Raw genomic sequence first — 21,041 nt, 5'->3', positions numbered from 1 at the left:
TTTTCTCCTTTTCTCCTTTTCTCCTTTTCTCCTTTTCTCCTTTTCTCCTTTTCTCCTTTTCTCCTTTTCTCCTTTTCTCCTTTTCTCCTTTTCTCCTTTTCTCCTTTTCTCCTTTTCTCCTTTTCTCCTTTTCTCCTTTTTTTTCTTTTCTCTTTTTCCTTTTTTCTTTCTTTTTTTCTTCTTCTTCTTTTTTTTTTTTTTTTTACATGGAGAAATGGTGATAGGAAGTGGGTTGTTCAGGCAGGACAGGTAGCCAGTACTCCCTACACTATTCTGCTGTAGCTGAGCTGTACCCCCAGTTCTCTCTGCTTGTGGTAAAAACAAAGCCATTCAGCAGAGTTCATTTTTCAAGAAGATTCTTCAATCAAGAAGATTTTCACAGATTAGTGGTGCCAGCTGGTGGTTGGTGGGAAAAAGGGGTTGTTCTCCCTGAGCACACCAACTCCTGGTGGTAAGTGGGCAGAAATCTGGTGGGTTTGGTCAGTCAGAAATATTCCCTCCCCGTGGCTGCCAGAGTAAGGAGTGGGAGCAAAAAAGTGAACTCAAAGAAGCCCTTTTGTGAAGTGGCTGCTGACCCCTGGGAGCTGGTTCACCATATGCACCCCTTCATCATTGGGGTACCTGTTCTCCTTAGATTGATCTCTCTCTTTTGCTTGCCTTGCTTCCATATCTCTGTAATCAAGCCACAGAATCACCCACCTTTGTTGTAGCTGTTTTTCCAGGAAAACGTCAGAATTAATTAATAAATATTTGTGAACCCATCTAGGTCCAAACCTTAACCCTGAAAAGTCTGCAGAGGCACCTGAGCAAGACTACACAGGTTAAAATAGGTAGCAGTATTTCATGGAGCTGCAGAAACTGCCATTCTTCCAGCCATGACACTGTCACATCTAATGAGAAAGGCAGCAAAGGACCCATTGCTGTGCTCTGCTGTGCAGGAATGTCTGAGGAGGTCTTGAGAAAGGTGTGACTTTAAGTCAAGCAAGTGGCTCCTGGGCATCAGGTGTACCCCTGGAGTTGTTGCAAGGACCTGGTATATGGAATATGAGGAATCATAGAATCATAGAATGGGCTGGGTTGGAAGGGACCTCAGAGATCATCAAGTCCAACCCTTGATCCACTCCCGCTGCAGTTCCCAGCCCATGGCACTGAGTGCCACATCCAGGCTCTTTTGAAATATCTCCAGGGATGGAGAATCCACCCCTTCCCTGGGCAGCCCATTCCAATGTCTGATCACCCTCTCCATAAAGAAATTCTTTCTAATGTCCAACCTAAACCTCCCCTGGCACAACTTGAGACCTCTTGTGCCCTCTTGTCTTGCTGAGAGTTGCCTGGGAAAAGAGCCCAACCCCCCCCTGGCTCCAACCTCCTTTCAGGGAGTTGGAGAGAGTGATGAGGTCTCCCCTGAGCCTCCTCTTCTCCAGCCTCAACACCCCCAGCTCCCTCAGCCCTTCCTCACAGGACTTGTGCTGGATCCCTTCCCAGCCTCCTTGCTCTTCTCTGGACCTGCTCCAGCACCTCAATCTCCTTCCTGAGCTGAGGGGCCCAGAACTGGACACAGGACTCAAGCTGTGGCCTCCCCAGGGCTGAGCACAGGGGCAGAATCCCTTCCCTGGACCTGCTGGCCACGCTGTTCCTGAGCCAGCCCAGGATGCCATTGGCCTTCTTGGCCACCTGGGCACACTGCTGGCTCCTCTTCAGCTTCCTGGCAATCCAGACTCCCAGGTCCCTTTCTGCCACTCTGTGCCCAGCCTGGAGCTCCCCATGGGGTTGTTGTGTTGAACCTCATCCCGTTGGGATCAGCCCAACTCTCCAGTCTGTCCAGGTCCCTCTGCAGAGCCCTCCTTTTGAATGGTGCCATTCAAAATCTGGGTGTCATTTACAGCAAGTAAAGACAAGCAGCAGTTTTATGTTTCTTACCAACCCACTGCAAAGGAACAAAATTGTGTTTCTAAACAACAGGGTAGCAAGTAACCACTCTGTCCAGACAAAATAGGATGAAAGAAGAACACACAGCAGCTATTCTAGACTTTTCTCTGGGATTTGGGGCAATTTGGGGTGTAGGGAAAAATTATTTTTAAAAGAATTTTACTCCAGTGAAGAGGTACAAGGCATCAGACTAAGTTACAGATTCCTGTCTGCTGCTGAGTGTTAGATCAGATCAGATGGCTCCTAACTTTCACTGCCTACCTGCTGAACTTCTCTTGCATAACTTACACATCTCACCAAGCTGACTTGCCACACTTGTATCTGGCCCACTGCCTTGGAATGAAATAATGTTTATTCTGCTGCTAGAACGTCTGGTAGGTGGGAGGCTGTTGTGCATGGTTTTGCCATTCAGTTAGTTCATTCTCTTGCATGACAAAATTGATAATCTAGCATTATCCAGTTTTTTGTGTGTATGTGCCAGGAGCTGAGTTCTGCTGTGCAGTAAATTGTGTTTCACCTGCTTGAGACTGGAGCTGAATTTACCTGGTTTTGGTGCAGTAACTTTCAATATGTTGGAATGAACACATTTTGATGACTTGTTTTACACTGAGGGATTTCACTGGATTGATACAATGGGGAGGAAAACAGCTGCAGCTTTTCACTGGATACAGACTCCCAGCTGCAATAATTACTGTACTATTAAATAAGCTTGTATTTGTGTCTCCTGAAGCAACTGGGATGTTCTTGGAGAAATGCATATTGATACAGTCTATGCTGACAGATATTTCTGACTCGTGGACTCCTCTGATTTATTTGTAGTGCCACAAGCACAAACTGCTCACTCCCAGCACACAGAGACTTCCTTTTCAGTTGTAGGGTCCTTCTCTACTGAGTCTTGCTGCTAGCATGAAAATATTCTGAACTTTTCTGGGACCCATTTGGATGCCAGAATGCCCACACTGTCCTTGGCCAAAAGTCCCACACCTGTTTTGCCACTGCTGGCATTTGGGCCACTGCTAGCATTGCAAATCCCAAACTGTTCTGGGATTTCTTGGGTCACATTAATGTGCAAACATATGTTGGGGTCTGAGTCTTAACCACAATGCTTTGATTTCCCCATTGAAAAAAAAAACCAAAAAAAAACCCAGACAAAAAGGAATAGTAAAATGGGGTTTGAAAATGTCCTCTTAAACTCCCAGACAGGGTTTGACTGCACCAAACTGGATGAGAGGACAGTGAAAGAGGTCACTGTGGTTTGCCCCATTGAACTTTGCACTGGTAGACATGTGAGAAAACCCTCCTGCAAGCTGGTAAAATCATGAGTTGTTTTTTCAGCTGCACTCAGGAGGAAATGAAGTGCCATTTAAAGTTATCCAATCGGCTTTTCTATCTTTTTCTCCTCTTCTTCTTGCTTGGTTTGTTGACTGTCTTCCTGTTCAGCTGCTCACTTTCATCTGGTTAGCAAGAGCTGAGCTGCTGATGGTTCAAGAGGATTGACTGATAAGGGGAATGATATGTGCTCAGTATAAGTTGTTTCTGTCTCTGTGTTTTTGTGCAGAAGGCAGATGGAACATGTAACACAAACTTCAAAACTACGAAGACTCAGGAGCAAGTCCTTCAGGTTTTTGTGGAATTCATTGAGGGAAACACAACAATTCTGGTGAGTCTGAACTCTTCAGGTTCACTGATCTTTGACCCAGTGGACTTGCTTCAGAGCCATTCTTCTTCTGGTAGGAGGAAAATTAAACTACCAAGGAAGAAAGTGGTTTCAACTTCCAGTCCCTCTCAGCAGATGAAGAGGACAAAGGGACTTGGTGGACTGTGACAAGTAGTGGGTTGAGACCAGTTCTGACAGCTCTTGCACTGAGTACACCCCAAGTTCCTCCTGCTAGCAAAATGTCAGTCAAGCTGATTTAAGGCTTGCCATCAACTTTGACTTTGGTGATGGATCAGAGGGATGATGGTCTCTAAGCAAGGATTGTGTTGGCAGGGACACATGATTTGGGAATTCAGTCTGGAGAGGATAAAAACAGGGGGTAGGAAGTGAGATTGGTGTCTGGCTGTGCTCCTGCATGTGAGGCTGCCTTAAAGAGCAATTCCTGGATGCTACTTCATGGGTAGCACAGCAGGTATGTGGTAGGTGGGGGAAAAAGTCTTTGGAACTTCAAAGGATGCCACAGTGTTGTGCTTTGGTGTAATGAAGGCAGATTACCCCTCCAGGAGGGAAATGCTTGGTAACACTGAGCAGCATTAAAAATGCAAACTAGAGACTTAATGCATTAGGGTTTTTTTTTGTTAGTTTGTTTTTTATTCCCCCACCCCTCCAACTTATCAAACACAGCTTCGTGCTCTTTTCGCTGTGGAGAACTGAAAGATTTTTAATTGCTTGAAACTGTTTGTGTTAAAAAGAAAAAAGGGATACAGAAAGTCTCACTGCATCCAAAACAAGACAGAAAAGTGAGCTTGGGGTAACACACACAGCAGAAGAACTCCAAACTGTTCATTCACTATGCAAGCCTCTTAAAGTGCATTTTCACATTGTTTTTTAAACAAAATTTTGTTGTTTTGAAAGACTTCTGGTCGAAAATTAACATGATCTCTTCATTATATTGACTCTTCTAAACATGGTATCTTCATTCTTTCTTTACTCAAATGTTTATGGGTTGTGGTTTTGGGTTTTTTTGTTTTTTTTTTTCTCCTCTTCCTGCAGAAAAAATACCTCGATCGTCTGCAGGAAATTCATATCATTCTTCAGTCCTCAGACTTCTTCAAGAGACATGAGGTGAGCAGTGAGGGTAATGCTGGGGAGGTAGCTTGCTGCTTCTTTGGAGCAGCCTGTATTAGTAGGTGGGATTTTGTAGTAGAAAACTAAGAGGTGTCAGCAACACAGATGCCACAAAGATACACATCACAGTGATACAGGAGATTAAACCAGTGGAGAAAAAAAATCCTCCCATCTTTCTAACACACTTAAAGCTCTGGGCCACTGCAGGGAATGTTTGTTAGTCCCAGTTTCCTGTGGTTTCTTTAATCTTTGTGTGTCCCAGTGGGAATCTTTACAGGAGAATGGTAATGTGGAACTTGCATTTGGTACAGTAGCATTCTGTTGTAGTTTGGCAATAAAGGCTTTATTAGTTTTACTGGAATTATGTTGAAAAACTTTCTACAATTCTGCTCTATATGTTCCTCCATGCTTTGCTGTGGAGAAGGAACCATTGTAGGAACCATGCTTCTTGTTGCAGCTCAAGTTTTTGAGATCAGATGTTTTATTTTGCTGATTTTCTCTTGTCACAAGATGCATTTTTGTTAATTGTGGGTCATAGTCTCTTTTTGAAAGTAGTCACTGGCTTTTGTTGAGTTGCTTAAATCAAGACTTGCTGCCAAGTGAGCTGGAGAACTGCTTTTCTTCCCTTTGACTCTCAGGTCCCTTTTCCCATCTAATTGCCCATTTAAATGTTGCTGATTGATGTGTTTATGAAAATGGGGCATGTAAATTGCCAACCTATAGGTGTAGCCCAAAAGTCTGTTGGGTCACAGGTGAGAAGGACACCTGAGGAGGTCATTCTGTTACTGAGAAGTGTTAAATGGTGAGGGAGAGTTAAAGATGTGTTTTAACCACATCACCTCAATCTGTCTTCCAGGTTGTTGGAAGTTCACTACTTTTTGTACATGATGGCAGTGGGAATGCCAACGTGTGGCTGATCGATTTTGGGAAGACCACCCTTCTCCCTGATGGGCAGACACTGGATCACAGGATCCCCTGGCAAGAAGGGAACAGGGAGGATGGGTACCTGTTGGGATTGGACAATTTGATTGGCATCTTGGAAAGCATCACTGAAAGATGAGCTGAGAGTGGCACAAAACTTGGCAGGGCTGCTCTGTGATTTTTCTGCTCTACTGGGATCGTTCAGTTAGAAGGAAACCTTTTACTCCCTCCAAATTCCTGATGGAGCAGGGGGAGCTGCATCCAGAACCCAGCACTTAGTGATCAAAATGACTTTGCATCTGCCCTCTACGAACCTAAAATAACTCCAGATTGGTCTGTATTGCCTAACTTCAGACTGGTCCTCAGAGAATGAAGATCTCCATCCTCAGGAGTCAAGAGGTCTGTGTGGTAAACCAGAAGGGTTGTGATTTCTGGCAACAGGTGGGACTATAGATGACCTCTTAGTGAATCAGAGCAAGTGCTTGGGGATTCAGGGTGGGAATAACATTTTTTTTTTTCAGGAAACTGTTTAGTTTTCAACCAGCAAGAGTATCCCATCTCCCTCCAGTTCCAAGCCTCCTTGCTTTTGTGCACTAGAGGTTGGACCAGTAACTTCTGCTGCATGGTACTGGAGTGTGCACAAGGTGGAAATGGGTGAGAGTCACAAGAAACCTGGAGCAAAGGCAGACAGCAGTCTGTAGAGGCTGGATGTGGTTATGTTGTTGACCATTTCTCCTCTTCCCTACCCTGGGTCAGTTTGCTTCTACCCAAGAAGAGCCTTTGTTTTTAACGTAGCCTCTCAGAGTACAAATAGTCTAGGGAGAAAGTAGCAGCCTGTTTCTTGTCTCCAAAAATATTTGACTTTCAGACTTGGTGGGTTGTTAGAAAAGTGCCCAGCTTGGCAAGTTTGGCCTCTTGGAGCTGAACTACAGTTCTGGAATCAGAAATGACTCTTTCGCACACAGACCAGGGAGCTAAGATTTATTGGGTGGTTTGTTTTTTTTTTTTTTCAAAGCTTGTTTATTTTTAAAGATAAAAACCCTATACACGGGCACATCCACTCACACACTAGTAGCCAGCAACCAGTATGATCTCTTCAGGTCATGGTTTGACTGTCTCCTGATGTATGTGACCTCTTGGCCATGTTCCTGTCCCTAAATATGATGCTGCCACTCAAACTGGTGCAGCAATAGGGAAGGGCAATGGTTCTGCATTCACAGCATTACACTAATGTTGAGATAATTCCCAGGCATCCTTCCTCCAAGGCATTGGCTGCCAGCTCAGGGCAGTCTGGGGGAAGGAATGTCAATAAATCACATCCCCTGTCCCCATCTAGAGTCATGGGGCCACTGGTGGTTCATTCTTCTCTTGCTGTGGCCCAGGCACAGCCACAGAAAATTCACAGTGGTTAGCTAAAAACAAAAAAAAAAAATCAAGAAAGAAGACTGATTTCTTGTAATAGCTTTCCATGCCTTCTCTGTTGGTTGCCTCATCACTTGAACAGATCTTTAAATACTTAGCAGTATAAATACTATCAGTATTCACATGTTCACTCACATTCCATATTTTAACATGATGCAGTTTTCCAAATGAGAGCAAGGCTTTTATTACTATTTGATTGTTAATCTCCTTTCAATACTTAAAGCTAGTAATGCACATTGTTCAGAAGTTGCTGTCTGTTGCTGGTGTCCTGCACTCAAGAGAAACTTTAAGAACTTTAGGATACACAAAGGTGACTCCCTGCTTTGGGAAACTATTTCAGTAATCATAATACTGAGGAAAAAGAAGACTGTAGAGTCCAGATGTGGAACTAAATCTATAAAATTTCTAGTTAAAATTGAAGACTCTAAAGTTTAATTTTCTAAAAGGAGCTACTTTAGGTAACACACTACTGTACTAAGAGAGAAGTTAGATTTAATGATTTTTTTATCACCTCTAAACCAAACAGCAGTATTAAAAATTCAAGCTTAGTTGTTACCCAGAAGTTAGACACAGAGTGGGTATTCTTTAGGAAGTGATGACAAGTGGAAACTTTTCATCTTAAAACAGAACCTGTTTGAACCTGGTAATTATTTTTGCAGTTCACTGCAAGTTCAGAGGACTTCTTTGGCCTCCTGGAGTTCCTCTCAGTTTTGTTTTATTTTAATGATAGTATGCTAATTAATTTTCCATTTTGGTGTTGCAGAGGATTTACACTTTTTTTCTTTTTAAGTGACAGCCAGCCTTCAGTAGGGAGCACAGATATTGCCATTCCAGATGTCTCCTAACTTCTGAACTGGCATGAGATGACAAAATGATCTGTGGTGAATTTCATACAATTAAAAAAAAAAAAAAAAAAAAAAAGTCTTCCTTTTCTGCAGCCAACAGGTAAGCCATCAGCTAGCAATACTTAAGGTAAATAGGAAATAAATAGGTCTCACAGTGGAGGACTTTAAAAACAATACCTTTTCTATGAAACTGCAATTGCAAGCAGTCCTCTTACAGTAAAAAAAAATAAGTTAGAAATGAGACTAAGCTGATAGAATTCATTAGCAGTTTGCTTAATTAATCTTCAGAGTCACATTTCTTTCTTCTGTTAGCACATAAGTGGCTCTTTTGCACCAGTGTAACTTACTTATTTTCTAGAAGGGAGGTTTAGAGGTTAAAAGTTGATGTTCAAATATCAGTGAGGAATTTGAGACAAATTTTAGAATGACTTCTTTAGAAATGTGGTGCCAAGAGCTTCAAAAAGAACCAGGTGCTGCTGGTACCTGTATGGCTGGCACTGTGTCATCCTGGGGGAAAACACAGAGAATGAGCCATTCCTCTGCAGGAGTTCAAAAAAAAAACAAAACAAACAGAGGGCAAAAGCAAAACAGAACAACCCCCCACAATTCAGAGGTGACATTCTAGATGACAAATAGTTCTAGCAAGGGAATTTTCAAATGGCCCTTTGGGTTGCTAAGGGGTTAGAAGGGAAGAAGCCACAACCTGGTGCTGCTGCTGTGGGGAAGGAGGAAAGGAGGCAGCTTTTCCTTAGCAAACTGCAAGTCTAGGACTGAAATGAGCCCTGGAGTCTTAAGGGGTTGGAGGCAATGAGCTCCTGAGCCAGGGTGAGTTGGATACCTCAGGTGCCCATGGTGCCTGTCTGTGTACACTCACTGGTGTGAGGAACAGCACAACCTTCAGTTCCTGTGGTGTAAGGTGTCTTGAATAAGCTTGTATTTACCAGAGGGTCAACCTGATGCCTTTGCACAGGCAGGTAACACAGAAGGGTTAATGCGTGGTAACCAAGGTACTTTTTTCACCTCTGAGTCTAGAATGTAGTTGCTCATTCTGAGAGACTACACTCTCTGAGAGTGAGTGTAGTCTGAGAGATTGCCTCACTCTGGAGGCATTAAGAGCAGAGGTGTTTCCAAGCCTGGGGAGATGGATGTGCTGGCCCAGAGGCATTTTGCTGCTGAACAGCAAACCTGGCTTAGGCACCAAGGTCTTGGAAATCACTGGCTGGATGCATCAATGCTTGCTGCTGTAGCTGCTGCCTTCCTGTGTCAATCTAGCAGTAGGGCTTCTCTTCCTCAACTTTGTCAGTGACTTGGTTTTCTTGTTTTTGTTTTTTTGGCCTTGGACACTGTTTCCTAGGCCTCAGTTTTGTTCCTATTTTCCAGTGGGAATAGTATCTACTCACCTCACAGGAATGGTGTGAGGCTGTCCCTCATTGTTGCTTGCAAGATGCTGTGAGATCCTTTGGAGGAAGGTGCAATATAGAAAGAAATGCACAGAGAGAAGCATCAGCTAATTTTTGAAAATGATGGGTGTTTGGGCCACACAAAAGTATAAATTTGGATAAAAACTTAACCAAAGTGGTAAAAATTAAATCCCTCTTAATTTTACAGAGGGGGAGGAATTCACTTAACATCTGATCCAGTTCCTATTAAAGGGAAAGATTTCAGTGGAAGTCGGACCAAACCTTTAAGTATCTCAGAGGGCTCTTGCTTTTTTTTTTTAATTTTTATTATTATTATTTCCTGTTGTTATTATTTGTTATTCTTAAGGTACTGAGATCAAATGATCTGTATCATCCACGTGCATCCGTTCTGAACACTACAATGCAATGCTGACCATGGTCACTCTTGACATTGACTGTATTGGTTGAGTGCTTGTTACTCTGAAGTGTGTATGCTAATAAATAAATGAGACTGAAGGAAAAAAAGCATCCACTCTTCTTCAGTCACAGGACAGTAATATCTTTTCCTCAAGAATTTCCTTATGGAAGGAACAAAACCTATTGATTTCAGGGTTTCTTGTGCTTTTTTTTTTTTTTTAGCATCTAATACTCCCTAAACCAAAACTGATTCTAAGACATCTGACATTGGAGCTTGGTTCCAGAACCCCTTAGATATGTTTGTTAGCATTAAAACCTAATCCACACCAAGCTTGACAGGTAAGCTGGCTCAAAAAATCTCAGTTCATAGCCTATAGTATATAAAAAAAATTATGCATCACAAGATACTTGGCAGACTAACTGTCCACAGGGCACTTTTTTGTGTGGCAGTGGGGAAGAAGCCTCTAGGACTGGGAATGCTTCTCAGGAAGAGGGAGTGTCCAAAGAGCACACAGCAGGGGGAAACAAATCACCACCACGAGTGTCTCTGTTTTGTGTTGCAAATACAGATGGAGATACACTTGGCCAACTTTAAATTGCATAGAAGCAGGTGAGCCATCTACTTCTGTGCAGCTGTCACCCAGGTAAGTTGGCAAGAAGTGCCACTATGGTCAGAGGTAATGACAACACCAAAAAAAATTCATTTAAGTGAAAAAGTTGTGTGACAAGATGTGAAGATGCCATCTCTCAGCTCTCTGCATCAGACTGGAAAGGGAAGGCAGCCAGGAGGAGAGAGTTGCCCATGCCTAGAGGAGACACTGTCTCACAGAACTCTGCTGAAGTCTGGTCCCTGGCTGACAAAGCTGTAAAGATGCAAATACATCGTGGAAAACCATATTCCCAGCAGCAGTGTTTCCTTATCTTTCAGGAAAAGAGGAGGGTGGAATAAGTTACAGTTGTCCAAGTCCATTTCATTAGACTTCTGAAGCTTTCTTAGTGCACATCTGCCCCTGGCAAATCAGTGGGGAACTTGTCCCCCTCATATTCACCCTTTTCCTGAGGTTACCTTAAATCTGTGCTGTTAAAAATCCTGTTTCTTTTAAGGGGAAATGAAGGTATAAAACACTTGAGAAAAGATAGCAAAGAAACCAGAAGAAAAAAATATCAACAAATGTGAAAAGAAGGCAGAGAAAGACAAAGTGAAATTTATATTATTATTTCATCTGTGGTTATTCAGTCCCCTCTTGGAAAAAGAGGTATGTATGCAACATAAAGTACTGATGCAAAGCCCAGAAGAAAAAACCCCCAACAATTACAAATATAAAATGTTGGTAATATGTTAAAAGAGGGATACTCATCAGGATGAGCAGTTTCTAACTGTATAAATGGCCAGTTCTCCAGTGGGGAAGTGCTAGAACATTTTCATATGGATTATAGGACTGAATTAATCTCACATCTCCAGCTCATCTAATTCCTCTAGGAAATGAGGTTTTGGCTTTCAGTTGCCAAAAGTAACCTTAATTTTGACACTATGGGTTCAACTGTTGATAAAGCAGTAAAAAGGGACTCCTTAAAAAACATTTTTTAAGCAAATTGTATTTTGAAATGGTACCAGTTGAGCACCATGAAATCTGTGATTGTCCCAGAACTGTAGGACTCTTGATTTTGTGTTGCAAATACAGGAGCATATACTTGCCCAGCTTTGAATTGCAGAGAAGCAGGTGTGTCATCTACTTATGTAAAGTCATCACCCAGACACATAAGTTGGCAAGAAGTGCTGCCATGGTCAAATAATAACAAATAAAAATTCAACTAAATGAAAAAGTTGTGTGGTGAGAAGGGAAGATGTTGTGCCTCAGTACTATATGTCATTGCAATTTTTATTTTTCTTTTTAGTTAATATGGTTTGGACAGCATGTAGCAGCTGGGCATCACACCAGAAGCAGTATTAGCACTGTTTCCTCCAGGATATTAATTAAAAATTAATTATCTATGAGAGATAGATATTATGAGAGATCAGATACACATAGAAAAACTGTTAAAGAGGTCAGACTCATGGCAGCTGTTCTGACAGAAGCCTGTTTACTTCCATTTGAAGGAGTTGAGCACTTACATAAAATGTGGGTTGCTAGTGCAGGTTTGGATGTTTTAAAAAATTTGGATGTTTTAAAATTCCCAGAATTAAAGAATTGAAAAAAAAAAAAGGGTCTGCAAAACCATGTTCATGAGCACAGGGCATGTGACAACCAAGGTTGGAAAGTGGCAGCATCACAGGCACTGCTGTGACCTTGTCACACAGGGAGGAAGGGGCTGAGCTGCTGACACCCTGTGACACCTGCTGGAGTTTGAGAGCTTATTTTTGGATAAAAATCTTCTAGTTAACAAACCACAGGACTAACTTAAGCTGAAAGGTAAGGATGTTGAAAGCAAAGATCCTATTCCAATTAGTTAAGAGGAGATGTGTGTATTCTTCACTGGTGTGTTCCAGAGGTGGCCAGCCTGAAGCATGACCCTAAGTGTTTGCCTCTGCAAGAGAAAATCTCCCACAAACTGGTTTTTTCTGCCTCATCTAACTGGGCTGTAGCCACCCCTGGTGTAAGGTAGGACAGTGAGAGAAGCCAGAGAGCTAAGGTGAAAGGGACAGAAAGGCAGGGCCAACCATCTCCCTTGGTCTCTCAGCCCACCAGTCCCCACACCACTCCTGAGACCCCTCTGTTCCAGCCATCTGTCATTTCACAGTCTGCATTTGGAATTATTTCCATGCCATATGGGGCAGTGCTGAAAGGTGCCCATCCTCACCAGCCAGGTCAGAAAGTGATGCTGTGTTAAAAACTACTCAGTTTGTAGCCAAAAGTCAACTATAGGATGGTTGGAACAGATAACAAAGCATAACCATGGGCATCAAGATGCCTTTCACTGAGGGTGGATTCAGATTCTTCACTCTGTGCTTTTCTTACCACATTGCAGTAATGTCCAGCCCTAAACAGGACAGGAACTTGGTGTAGTCAAAACAAACCCTCTTCTTCTGCTGGCCCTCATTTTCAGAGTGTCTTTCTGACTTCTGCCCTCAGAAAAGAACCAGACTGAACCTGAAACCACCACGTCCCCACAGAACCAGATGACATCTGATGGCAGCATGTGAGTTGCCACTGTAGGTTGGCAGTGCAGCATCCAGGAGTGTCAGACAAAGACAAATCTGCTTCCCAGACTGTTCAGGCTTTTTTAAAATCACCTTATTTTGTAGGCTTTAATATCAGTTTAGACCTTAAGCAACAGAAGGAGGCCTTAGAAATGAGGGTGTCTTTGGAACAACCAAGTACCTCATACAGACCTGGTGGCTGGCAAAGGAAGAATCAGTGACAGCCTGCTCAGGTGTGTGAAGCAAAATTATGATTTTAGCTTTCTCTAATGGTTGAGCTGTTTTCTACCTTCCAGTGCAAAGGGCACTGTAAGGTAATGTTCCCCTTGCTGTTTCTTTTTCAGAGGAGTGGGTATTTAAATCAAGAATTCCAGTGCATCAAATGCTAAACAATTACCCAAGAGCCTCCTGCTTACCAACAGAACATGGGAAATTACAAAGTACTTACAAAAATGAAGTCCAGCTCAAGTAAAGTCTGTTAAAAGATAGACAGTCTATTTCTCATCAGCCCATGCAACTCACCCTTTCTTGAAAAACTGCTTGCCCCTTCAGCCAGGAGCTGTGGGAAAAGCAATATCTTGAGGCAAGCAGCAGATTTCCTTCTCTGCTGAAAGGGATACAATCAGCTCCACCATCTACTTTTTAAATAGTAAATTTGTATTCTTCTTCTTCATTGCCTGTTTTCAAAGCACATGCTCAGAGGAGCCTGGATGATTTTTAAATTATTTTTTTTATCCTTCCTACTGCTTCCAATATGAGCAGTAGCTTCATTTTCATGTTTTTCCACAGGGCTTGCTAATAAAACAGATGCAAATGTGGCTCCTACTTATTTACTTCCCTTACAGTGCATAAGCATCAATAGTAAGTCATCAGGACTGTAAAAAGCTCTGAGGAGCCTTTGTAAGTTGGTTGCTGCTGGCACAGCAAGTGTTTTTGGTTTCTTCAGTCAGAAAGCAAGCTGTGCTGATCATTACTTCCATCCAAATGCTGGGGTTGGATGGTAGGGTCCATTTCTATTCACCTGAGCAGACTGAGGAGTCAGTTAATTATTATATTCTGAATCAGAACAGCAATGCCATTTTTCTCCACCTCCAAGCTGGTTTGGTGGAAGATGTATGATGGGCAGAAGTGTAACTGCCTAGAATGATCTGGGGGTCTGGCAGGTAGAAGGAGGAAACAGAACATTGCTGATGTTGAAATAGCATCCATCTGAAGGAACTTAGATGGGGGAAGTAAGTGAAGTAGGAAGCAGTCCTTCCTGGTACACACGTTCCCTGATCTCTGAAGAACAGTTTCTGCTATACTGGAGTAACACTCAGGTCATCTGACAAAGACAGACCAGAGTCCCTCTCTCTTGATGTTTTCTCTGCTTTAGAAAAAGGCTTTTCAGCTCTGTGCAGGCTGGAGCTCCTCAACACGGGTGCTCTGACCTCTGCCAAGGGCTGGTGGGCAGTGCTGTAGCAGAGGTCATCATAAGCATAATTTACATTGCCACAGGGGAAAGCCTGAAGCTTCACCAGTTCAATCCCAGTAATATCCAGGTGAGTGCAGTTGCTTCGACCTGGAGATGCTGGAGATGCCCGAGAGCTGGGAGGAGAACTGCAAGTCCCATCAAAGCCTGAATCTTCCCTCTCTGGAGCTGCTTGGAGCTTGGAGCTGGGGCTGAAGTGGCAGATGTTCTCCAGCGCCCAGGATCCGTAGGTTGGGTTCCAAAGGTTTTTTGTTTTGTTTTTAAGTCTGTGGGTTGCTGGATTGCTGAGCTCCAGCTTCTGGTTTGAGGCTTGCTGGAACCAGGATCCACTGGTGAAATCACTGAGGGATGGTGGCAGGCTGGGCCCTTGAGCAGTCCGATTGCTCAGGTTCTCCACCAGCAGCTCCTGTGGACATGGGACAAGTTTGGGCCCAGCATGGGGGGATTCCAGTGTTTTAGGTGTTGTCTGAGGTGTGAGAGAAGGGCTGACCAGGAGGGGCACCATCCCACTGGGGATGTTTGGGCGCATGACTGTACTCCCCTCATCCTCTGGAGCAGGACAACATTCCATGGGCAGCTCGGTGTTGATCACATCAGGGTCCTGAAAAAGAGAGACAAGAATCTGTTATGCCCTGAACACCCCCAGGGTGGCTGTCACAGCTGCATTTTAAGAGAAATAGCTATGAGAGCAAAAAAGCTTTTGGCTGACACCAGGTTTGGGCAATATTCCTCTGTGTCACACAAGGTGCTGGGTGCCATCTGGATATTGCAGGCTGTTAGGACTTGCAAAAATGCTCTTTCATTTGCATGCTGCTCTTGAGCAGAGGCTGTGCTGGGTGTCACTAGTATATAATTTCTCCCTTGGGTGGCTGGATCCAAGCCTGTAGCTGCAAAATGCTACCACCTGGTGAATTCACCATGCCATCTCATTCCCTCTCCTCCACTCCAAACCAAATCAGCTGTGACTTTCAAGTCAGGCAAGGTCAGAATATGGACCTTTAAAGAAAGTCTGAATACCTTTCCCTCACAAAATGAAGGACATTTTGCTCCTGAACAAGCTGAGAGCTGAAAGGAACAGTGGAATCTCATTTTAGTTGGGCTGGAGATGGGAAGAGTGAGGATGGATACTTGAAATCCCAAATGAAAAGAGCAGTCAAGCCAATAGCACCACCACAATTAAGAAAGCAATTAGCTCAGTCTGTTAGGATTCTTGTTCTGGGTTACAGATGGTGGTTTTAGACAACTGGCATTACATGGATTACCATCAACCTGGGTGCCAAAGACCACTACCTGTGTGCAATATTTTATTCTTTCCAGGATGGTGGAGAAGTTTGGCCGATACTCTGGGCTGTGCTGCCAGCACTGTGTCATGATCCGGTACCTTAAAATGGGTAAAAAAAAAGAAACCAGGCATTGATCAAGAAAGATAATTATATAAAATATGTTTCAGTATGAAGTAATCACAGGTCCAGAGGAATGGTACATAAGAGCAGAAGTGGAAATGTCATTCTTGCATCCTTGGATCCTAGGCCATTATGGAACCACTCCTTAAAAGAAATCCTGCTTTGTACTAAGCTGTGTTAAAGACACAGAGGCCCCATAGAACCAACCTAACCTTGGGGGCAGCCACCATCCCCTGACTCAAAGTGCCCAACAGCCTTTGCCTTAACCTGTTTTGTACCCAGTATCCCCTGACTTGTGAGACTAAGGAAATACTTACACTGGTCCTGGACAGTTTTTTGGTGGATCCATTCTTCCACCACTGGTGACAAATTCCAGCACTTCCTGATTGGTTTTGCAGGGATAGGGCATGTATCCCAGAGAGAAAATCTCCCAAAGCAGCACACCAAAGGACCTGTGTCAGAAACCAGCCAAGAATACCAATTAGGTTTCATCTGTACTCCACAAACCTGGCAAAAAGCTGTGTAGGTAACACCAACCACAGCAATATGCAATTAGTGTGATTATGGCTCAACTTTGAGCAAAGCTTTTGATTGGGTTTTTTACATCAAACTCCAAAACCAGCTTTGCAGAGGTTTCAGAACAACTCTGAAGGTGTTCTGCTACATTACTTATTTCTAGAGCAGGAAATGCCAGAGCACTTTTTGCTGTGTATGGTCTAAACTGAAAAGAACTGTTAGATCTGGCATGGAGATTCCTACCTAACTTGGGAAGACTCGTTTCAATCAGTGTTTGGGAACAGGATGCTCAAGAATTAAATCATAGAATCATAGAATCCTAGAGGTTGGAAGGGACCTCGAAAGATCATCTAGTCCAACCCCCCCTGCCAGAGCAGGGCCCCCTAGAGTACATCGCCTAGGAACGTGTCCAGGGGGGTTTTGAATGTCTCCAGTGAAGGAGACTCCACAACCCCCCTGGGCAGCCTGTTCCAGGGCTCTGTCACCCTTACAGTAAAAAAATTTTTTCTGATATTCAACTTGAACCTCCTATGCTCCAATTTACACCCATTACCCCTTGTCCTATCACTGGTCACCACTGAGAAAAGCCTAACTCCATCTCCCTGACACTCACCCCTTACATATTTGAAAACATTGATGAGGTCACCCCTCAGTCTCCTTTTCTCCAAACTAAAGAGACCCAGCTCCCTCAGCCTTTCCTCATAAGGGAGATGTTCCACTCCCTTAATCATCTCAGTAGCTCTGTGCTGGACTCTTTCAAGCACTTCCCTGTCCTTCTTGAACTGAGGGGCCCAGAACTGGACACAATACTCCAGGTGTGGCCTCACCAATGCAGAATAGAGGGGGAGGAGAACCTCTCTTGACCTACTAACCACACCCTTTCTAATGCACCCCAGGATGCCATTGGCCTTCTTGGCCACAAGGGCACATTGCTGGCTCATGGTCATCTTCTTGTCTACCAGGACCCCCAGGTCTCTTTCACCTACACTGCTCTCCAGCAGCTCAGCCCCCAACCTATACTGGGACATCGTGTTGTTCTTCCCCAAATGCAAAACTCTACACTCAAGTAATAGACATCCAGTGTAACCTAGAGGCAGCAGCATTTATTTTTTTTGTCATGATACAGGTGCTCTCCTTTTTTACATCCATGGTTAGGCTGTGCCACTGAAAGTGATGTCTGACTTAGACCCAGGGGTGTCAGGATGCTTCTGTCAGGACCTCAGCAGGGTCAGAATTTTAAGGGTCACTATTTTCTGAAAAGGTGGAAAAAATTTCCAGCACACACGTTACTTAGAATAGCCTGCTACAGGAACTGTAGCACTTTCCTTCCAAATGCTCAGCACTGCCTGCTCACACTTAGAAGGTGATAAGCAATCCCTTGTCTTCCGGCATCACTACCAGCTTCAGGAAACTGGGTCAGTGTGGCATTTCAGGGAATGTCTCAGTGCAGTAAACTGAAGAATCTGCTGTACAGGGAGAGAGGCAACTGGAATGCTTCCATTCCCCAGCACCTGTGCATCAATGTGCTGCTGCTGAGGGGGTGTTCTTTTCAAAGAAAGATCAAGTTGCATGAGGAATCAATATGTAAATATTGTTTCCTCAGCAACCAGCAAGGACTTCTGGTTAAAGCTGCTGTCATGTTATATGCAAGAGAAGAAATAGACAAATGAGTAATCCTGGGTGGTACAGAGGAAGCCATGTAAAAGATACATAAGCAGCCCCCTCCTCACTGGCAGAAACTGAGTGGCAGAGATACTGAAAGTTGAGGGAAGTGTCTGATGGCATTTGTTAGGATTTTTATCTGAGACTTCTCAGCAATCTAAACCGCTTTTTCTTTCCACCTCTTGGTTGCCTTTACATGATACTCTACATTTATGTACAGTGAATTTTTATTACCTCCATTTACATTACTTTCCTTAATTCTTATTCAGAACTCTATACTTGTGCTTTGACTGAATGCAGAGGGAAGATTTCTAATATTTCTCTGGGAAATTCAGACATTTTTACAGTTCCTGCTAAGCAGCCTTTTTTTTTTTTTTTTCTTGAGCGTGACATTTCTTGACCTTTCTTGTGGAGTAGCAGAAGTGATTAAAAGACTTTTTTTTTACCAGGTATCAGTCTTGGAGGTGAAAATGCCCTCAAGAAAAGCTTCTGGTGGCATCCACTTGACAGGAAGCATGGCTCTTCCTCCCTTGCGGTAGTAACTTGCTCTGGGAAAGATAAAAAGCAGGGAGTCTGGAAGGGCTCAGATACAGATAAAGTTCTTATCAGCAGAGCAACAACAGCTGAGGCTGCATGTGATAAGGGGGTCAAGTGAGGAAAAAGAAATCATCAACACAAAGGGTGCACTGAGCCAGCATTTCACAGCTTCTTTGCAACTGGGATGGAAAGGAAGATGCTGCAGGTGCACGGCTGAGGACATAAAATTTGACAGTGGTTTGGAGAGGGAGGTGATGCAGAAAATCTTGATGACATCAGAAGCTGAGAATTGTGATTTGGGGTTTTTTAATTTAAGATTATTTATGATCAGCTAGTTAATAAATTTGCCTATGCTTGGTTTCATGTTCACATGTGCTTGCAGTGTTCCCTGGGGCCCAGTTTGGAATGAACACAGCTGAAGTGTCCTGTGTTAATTTACAGCCTAACCCCAGTTAATTGGTAATCAAATTCAGACACATCATGGGCAGTTCCACTATTTCAGAGCCCATGAGACAGTTCAAAGTGTTCATAATTACACAGATTTTTGAGTTATTCAAAAAATGGTCTTTTGCTTACCTGTAAATATCCCTGGCCATCCCAAAGTCACCAATCTTGGCTACCCGTCCTGCTCCACTGCAGGTCAAAAGACAGTTTCTTGCAGCTATATCTCTTAAAAAAATTAAAAAGTAAAAATAAAAAAAAAATCTTTAATAAATATCTCTAATTCTAAACTCTTAAGTATCTAAAGGAATGAAGAATATTAGTCCTGCAAGTCTTAGATGAGTCATCTTTACAGAAATGAGAAGACTCTGTCCAAAAATAAGAAATAATGCCAGCTACATTATCATTTTTGTTAACCACACTTCTTAAACTGCTTTTACATTACATCTCCTACCCAATGATTTCCAAGCATTCCCCACTCCCATCTCCTTTCACTAAGGCAGAAAACAGCATCACTGTCAGACCAGGGACAGATCCAATACCTTTTTGTTCAATGACATTATGACACATTTCTTTCTTGCTATTTTATTTTATTTTATTTTATTTTATTTTATTTTATTTTATTTTATTTTATTTTATTTTATTTTATTTTATTTTATTTTTATTATTTTTTTTATTTTATATTTTATTTTATTTTATTGCATCTCAGCAGTGACTCCACCACTTACAGGTGTTATGATATTGGGTAGTCTTAATAAACTGCTTGAAAAGTCAGTGTAGGTCCAAATTCAGTAAAATGTTGCTTTTTTGGTTCTGGATATCTCCTGTACAACCTACATATGGTAGCAGACATTTGCTGGGTGCAGGTTTAGCCTCTGACAAATGGTAGTGGTGACTGCATGGTCAAGACTGCAGGATTTGTGTTCATTTAAATAGGCATTCTGAAAAGGAACTAATTAAAAATCGTGGCACTATAGGGGTCCTGTTGGCTGCCAAGAAAAATGAGCTCTTTGAATGACTCATGTGTTTTGTCCCACTTTTCAGCCTTGAAAAAGTCCTCAGGATTTCAAAGTCAAGCTCATTTAATCTTCCCTCATTAGCTGTAACTCCTGGATCACAAGACCTGCTCCAGTGACATGTCCACAACCCCACTACCTTACCTTTTCCCCCTAGGATACCTGTTATCTGTAATGATAATTTCACTCCAATTAATACTGACATCATAACAAACACCTAACTTTAAAAAAAAAAAATTCCTTCTACACTGATTTCCTGAGTTGCTGGCTAAAGCAAAATGAGCCCATTCACAGTTTATACTAGAGATCCAACAGTACAAAAACTGACCCAGAGGATTTTTTTTCAATCTCTGAATCAATGAATTTTTTTTTCATCTCTCCTGAGATGGAGACTGGTCTTGAGCAATATTAGCTGGCCTGCCCATTAGCTGACATAAATATCATAAGCTTTATGCAATGACTGGCTGTGCTCAGTGACATGATAAGAAAACCAGAGGAGGACATAAACCTTACAGGAGAAATGAAAATTGGGTTTATAAAACACTTGCAGAGAAAATTTCTGTTAAGTTTCTATTGGACTTTTTTTGCAGCACAAGGAACAATTGGCCCTTACCAGGTGGGTGGAGGTTGAGGAAGGATGTCACATAAAGATTTTTTTAAAATAATGTTGTTGAGATGAACTCTGAAGTTTCCAATTATAAAGTACTGATATTATTTTACAATTATATTTTACAATTATAATGTATTTACAATTATAAAAGTCTTTTCATGTACTTATTAAGAGTTCCAAAACTTGTTGCACGTTCCTACTGTTCTTTTGTAATGCCAGAAAACACTAATCCTTTTTTTAAAAGGAACTTATTCATCATCTCCTGACTGAAAACATGCCCTAGTCATAAAGCCATAACATGTCCTGTATCTCAGCCTCATGGTATTTTCCTTGCCAGCTGTTTCCCTTGGTTTCTCCAGTTCCTACCTCTTCCTGCTTTGTAGGAATGTGCTTGTAGGAATCTTAAAAGCATCTATAGTAAACTTTACTTCTTCTATAATATTTTATTTTTACTTGAAGCCTGCCATATCAGCATTTTGGGTTTTTTTAATCTACAAAAGAGGGAAAAGACTTGTGAACAATATGAG

At 42.5% G+C, this 21,041-nt stretch overlaps 2 protein-coding genes and 1 long non-coding RNA gene across 3 annotated transcripts in view; 2 read left to right on the top strand and 1 right to left on the bottom strand.

The window, feature by feature from the left end:
* ITPKA (inositol-trisphosphate 3-kinase A) overlaps positions 1-7,978 on the top strand; it is a 41,449-nt gene extending 33,471 nt beyond the window's left edge. Inside the window, exons 5-7 of the mRNA XM_071744705.1 lie at positions 3,488-3,589; positions 4,640-4,711; positions 5,571-7,978. Coding sequence (XP_071600806.1) covers positions 3,488-3,589; positions 4,640-4,711; positions 5,571-5,774 — 378 coding nt within the window. The 3' untranslated portion in view covers positions 5,775-7,978. The remainder of the gene's footprint in view (positions 1-3,487; positions 3,590-4,639; positions 4,712-5,570) is intronic.
* Positions 7,979-10,664: 2,686 nt separating this feature from the next.
* Positions 10,665-13,312, top strand: LOC139796539 (uncharacterized). The gene is made up of 3 exons (XR_011726049.1): positions 10,665-10,975; positions 12,964-13,091; positions 13,203-13,312. It is a non-coding gene; the product is annotated as an uncharacterized lncRNA (long non-coding RNA).
* An 841-nt stretch (positions 13,313-14,153) lies between these two features.
* LTK (leukocyte receptor tyrosine kinase) overlaps positions 14,154-21,041 on the bottom strand; it is a 102,391-nt gene continuing 95,503 nt past the window's right edge. Inside the window, exons 25-29 of the mRNA XM_071744706.1 lie at positions 19,024-19,116; positions 18,357-18,458; positions 16,050-16,184; positions 15,620-15,710; positions 14,154-14,930 (exon numbers count right to left, since the gene is read on the bottom strand). Coding sequence (XP_071600807.1) covers positions 14,157-14,930; positions 15,620-15,710; positions 16,050-16,184; positions 18,357-18,458; positions 19,024-19,116 — 1,195 coding nt within the window. The 3' untranslated portion in view covers positions 14,154-14,156. The remainder of the gene's footprint in view (positions 14,931-15,619; positions 15,711-16,049; positions 16,185-18,356; positions 18,459-19,023; positions 19,117-21,041) is intronic.

Source organism: Heliangelus exortis, chromosome 5, assembly GCF_036169615.1.
Source record: "Heliangelus exortis chromosome 5, bHelExo1.hap1, whole genome shotgun sequence".
Taxonomy (NCBI): domain Eukaryota; kingdom Metazoa; phylum Chordata; class Aves; order Apodiformes; family Trochilidae; genus Heliangelus; species Heliangelus exortis.
Note: the sequence above shows the minus strand (reverse complement) of the source record. Positions and strands in the feature narration are given on the sequence as shown.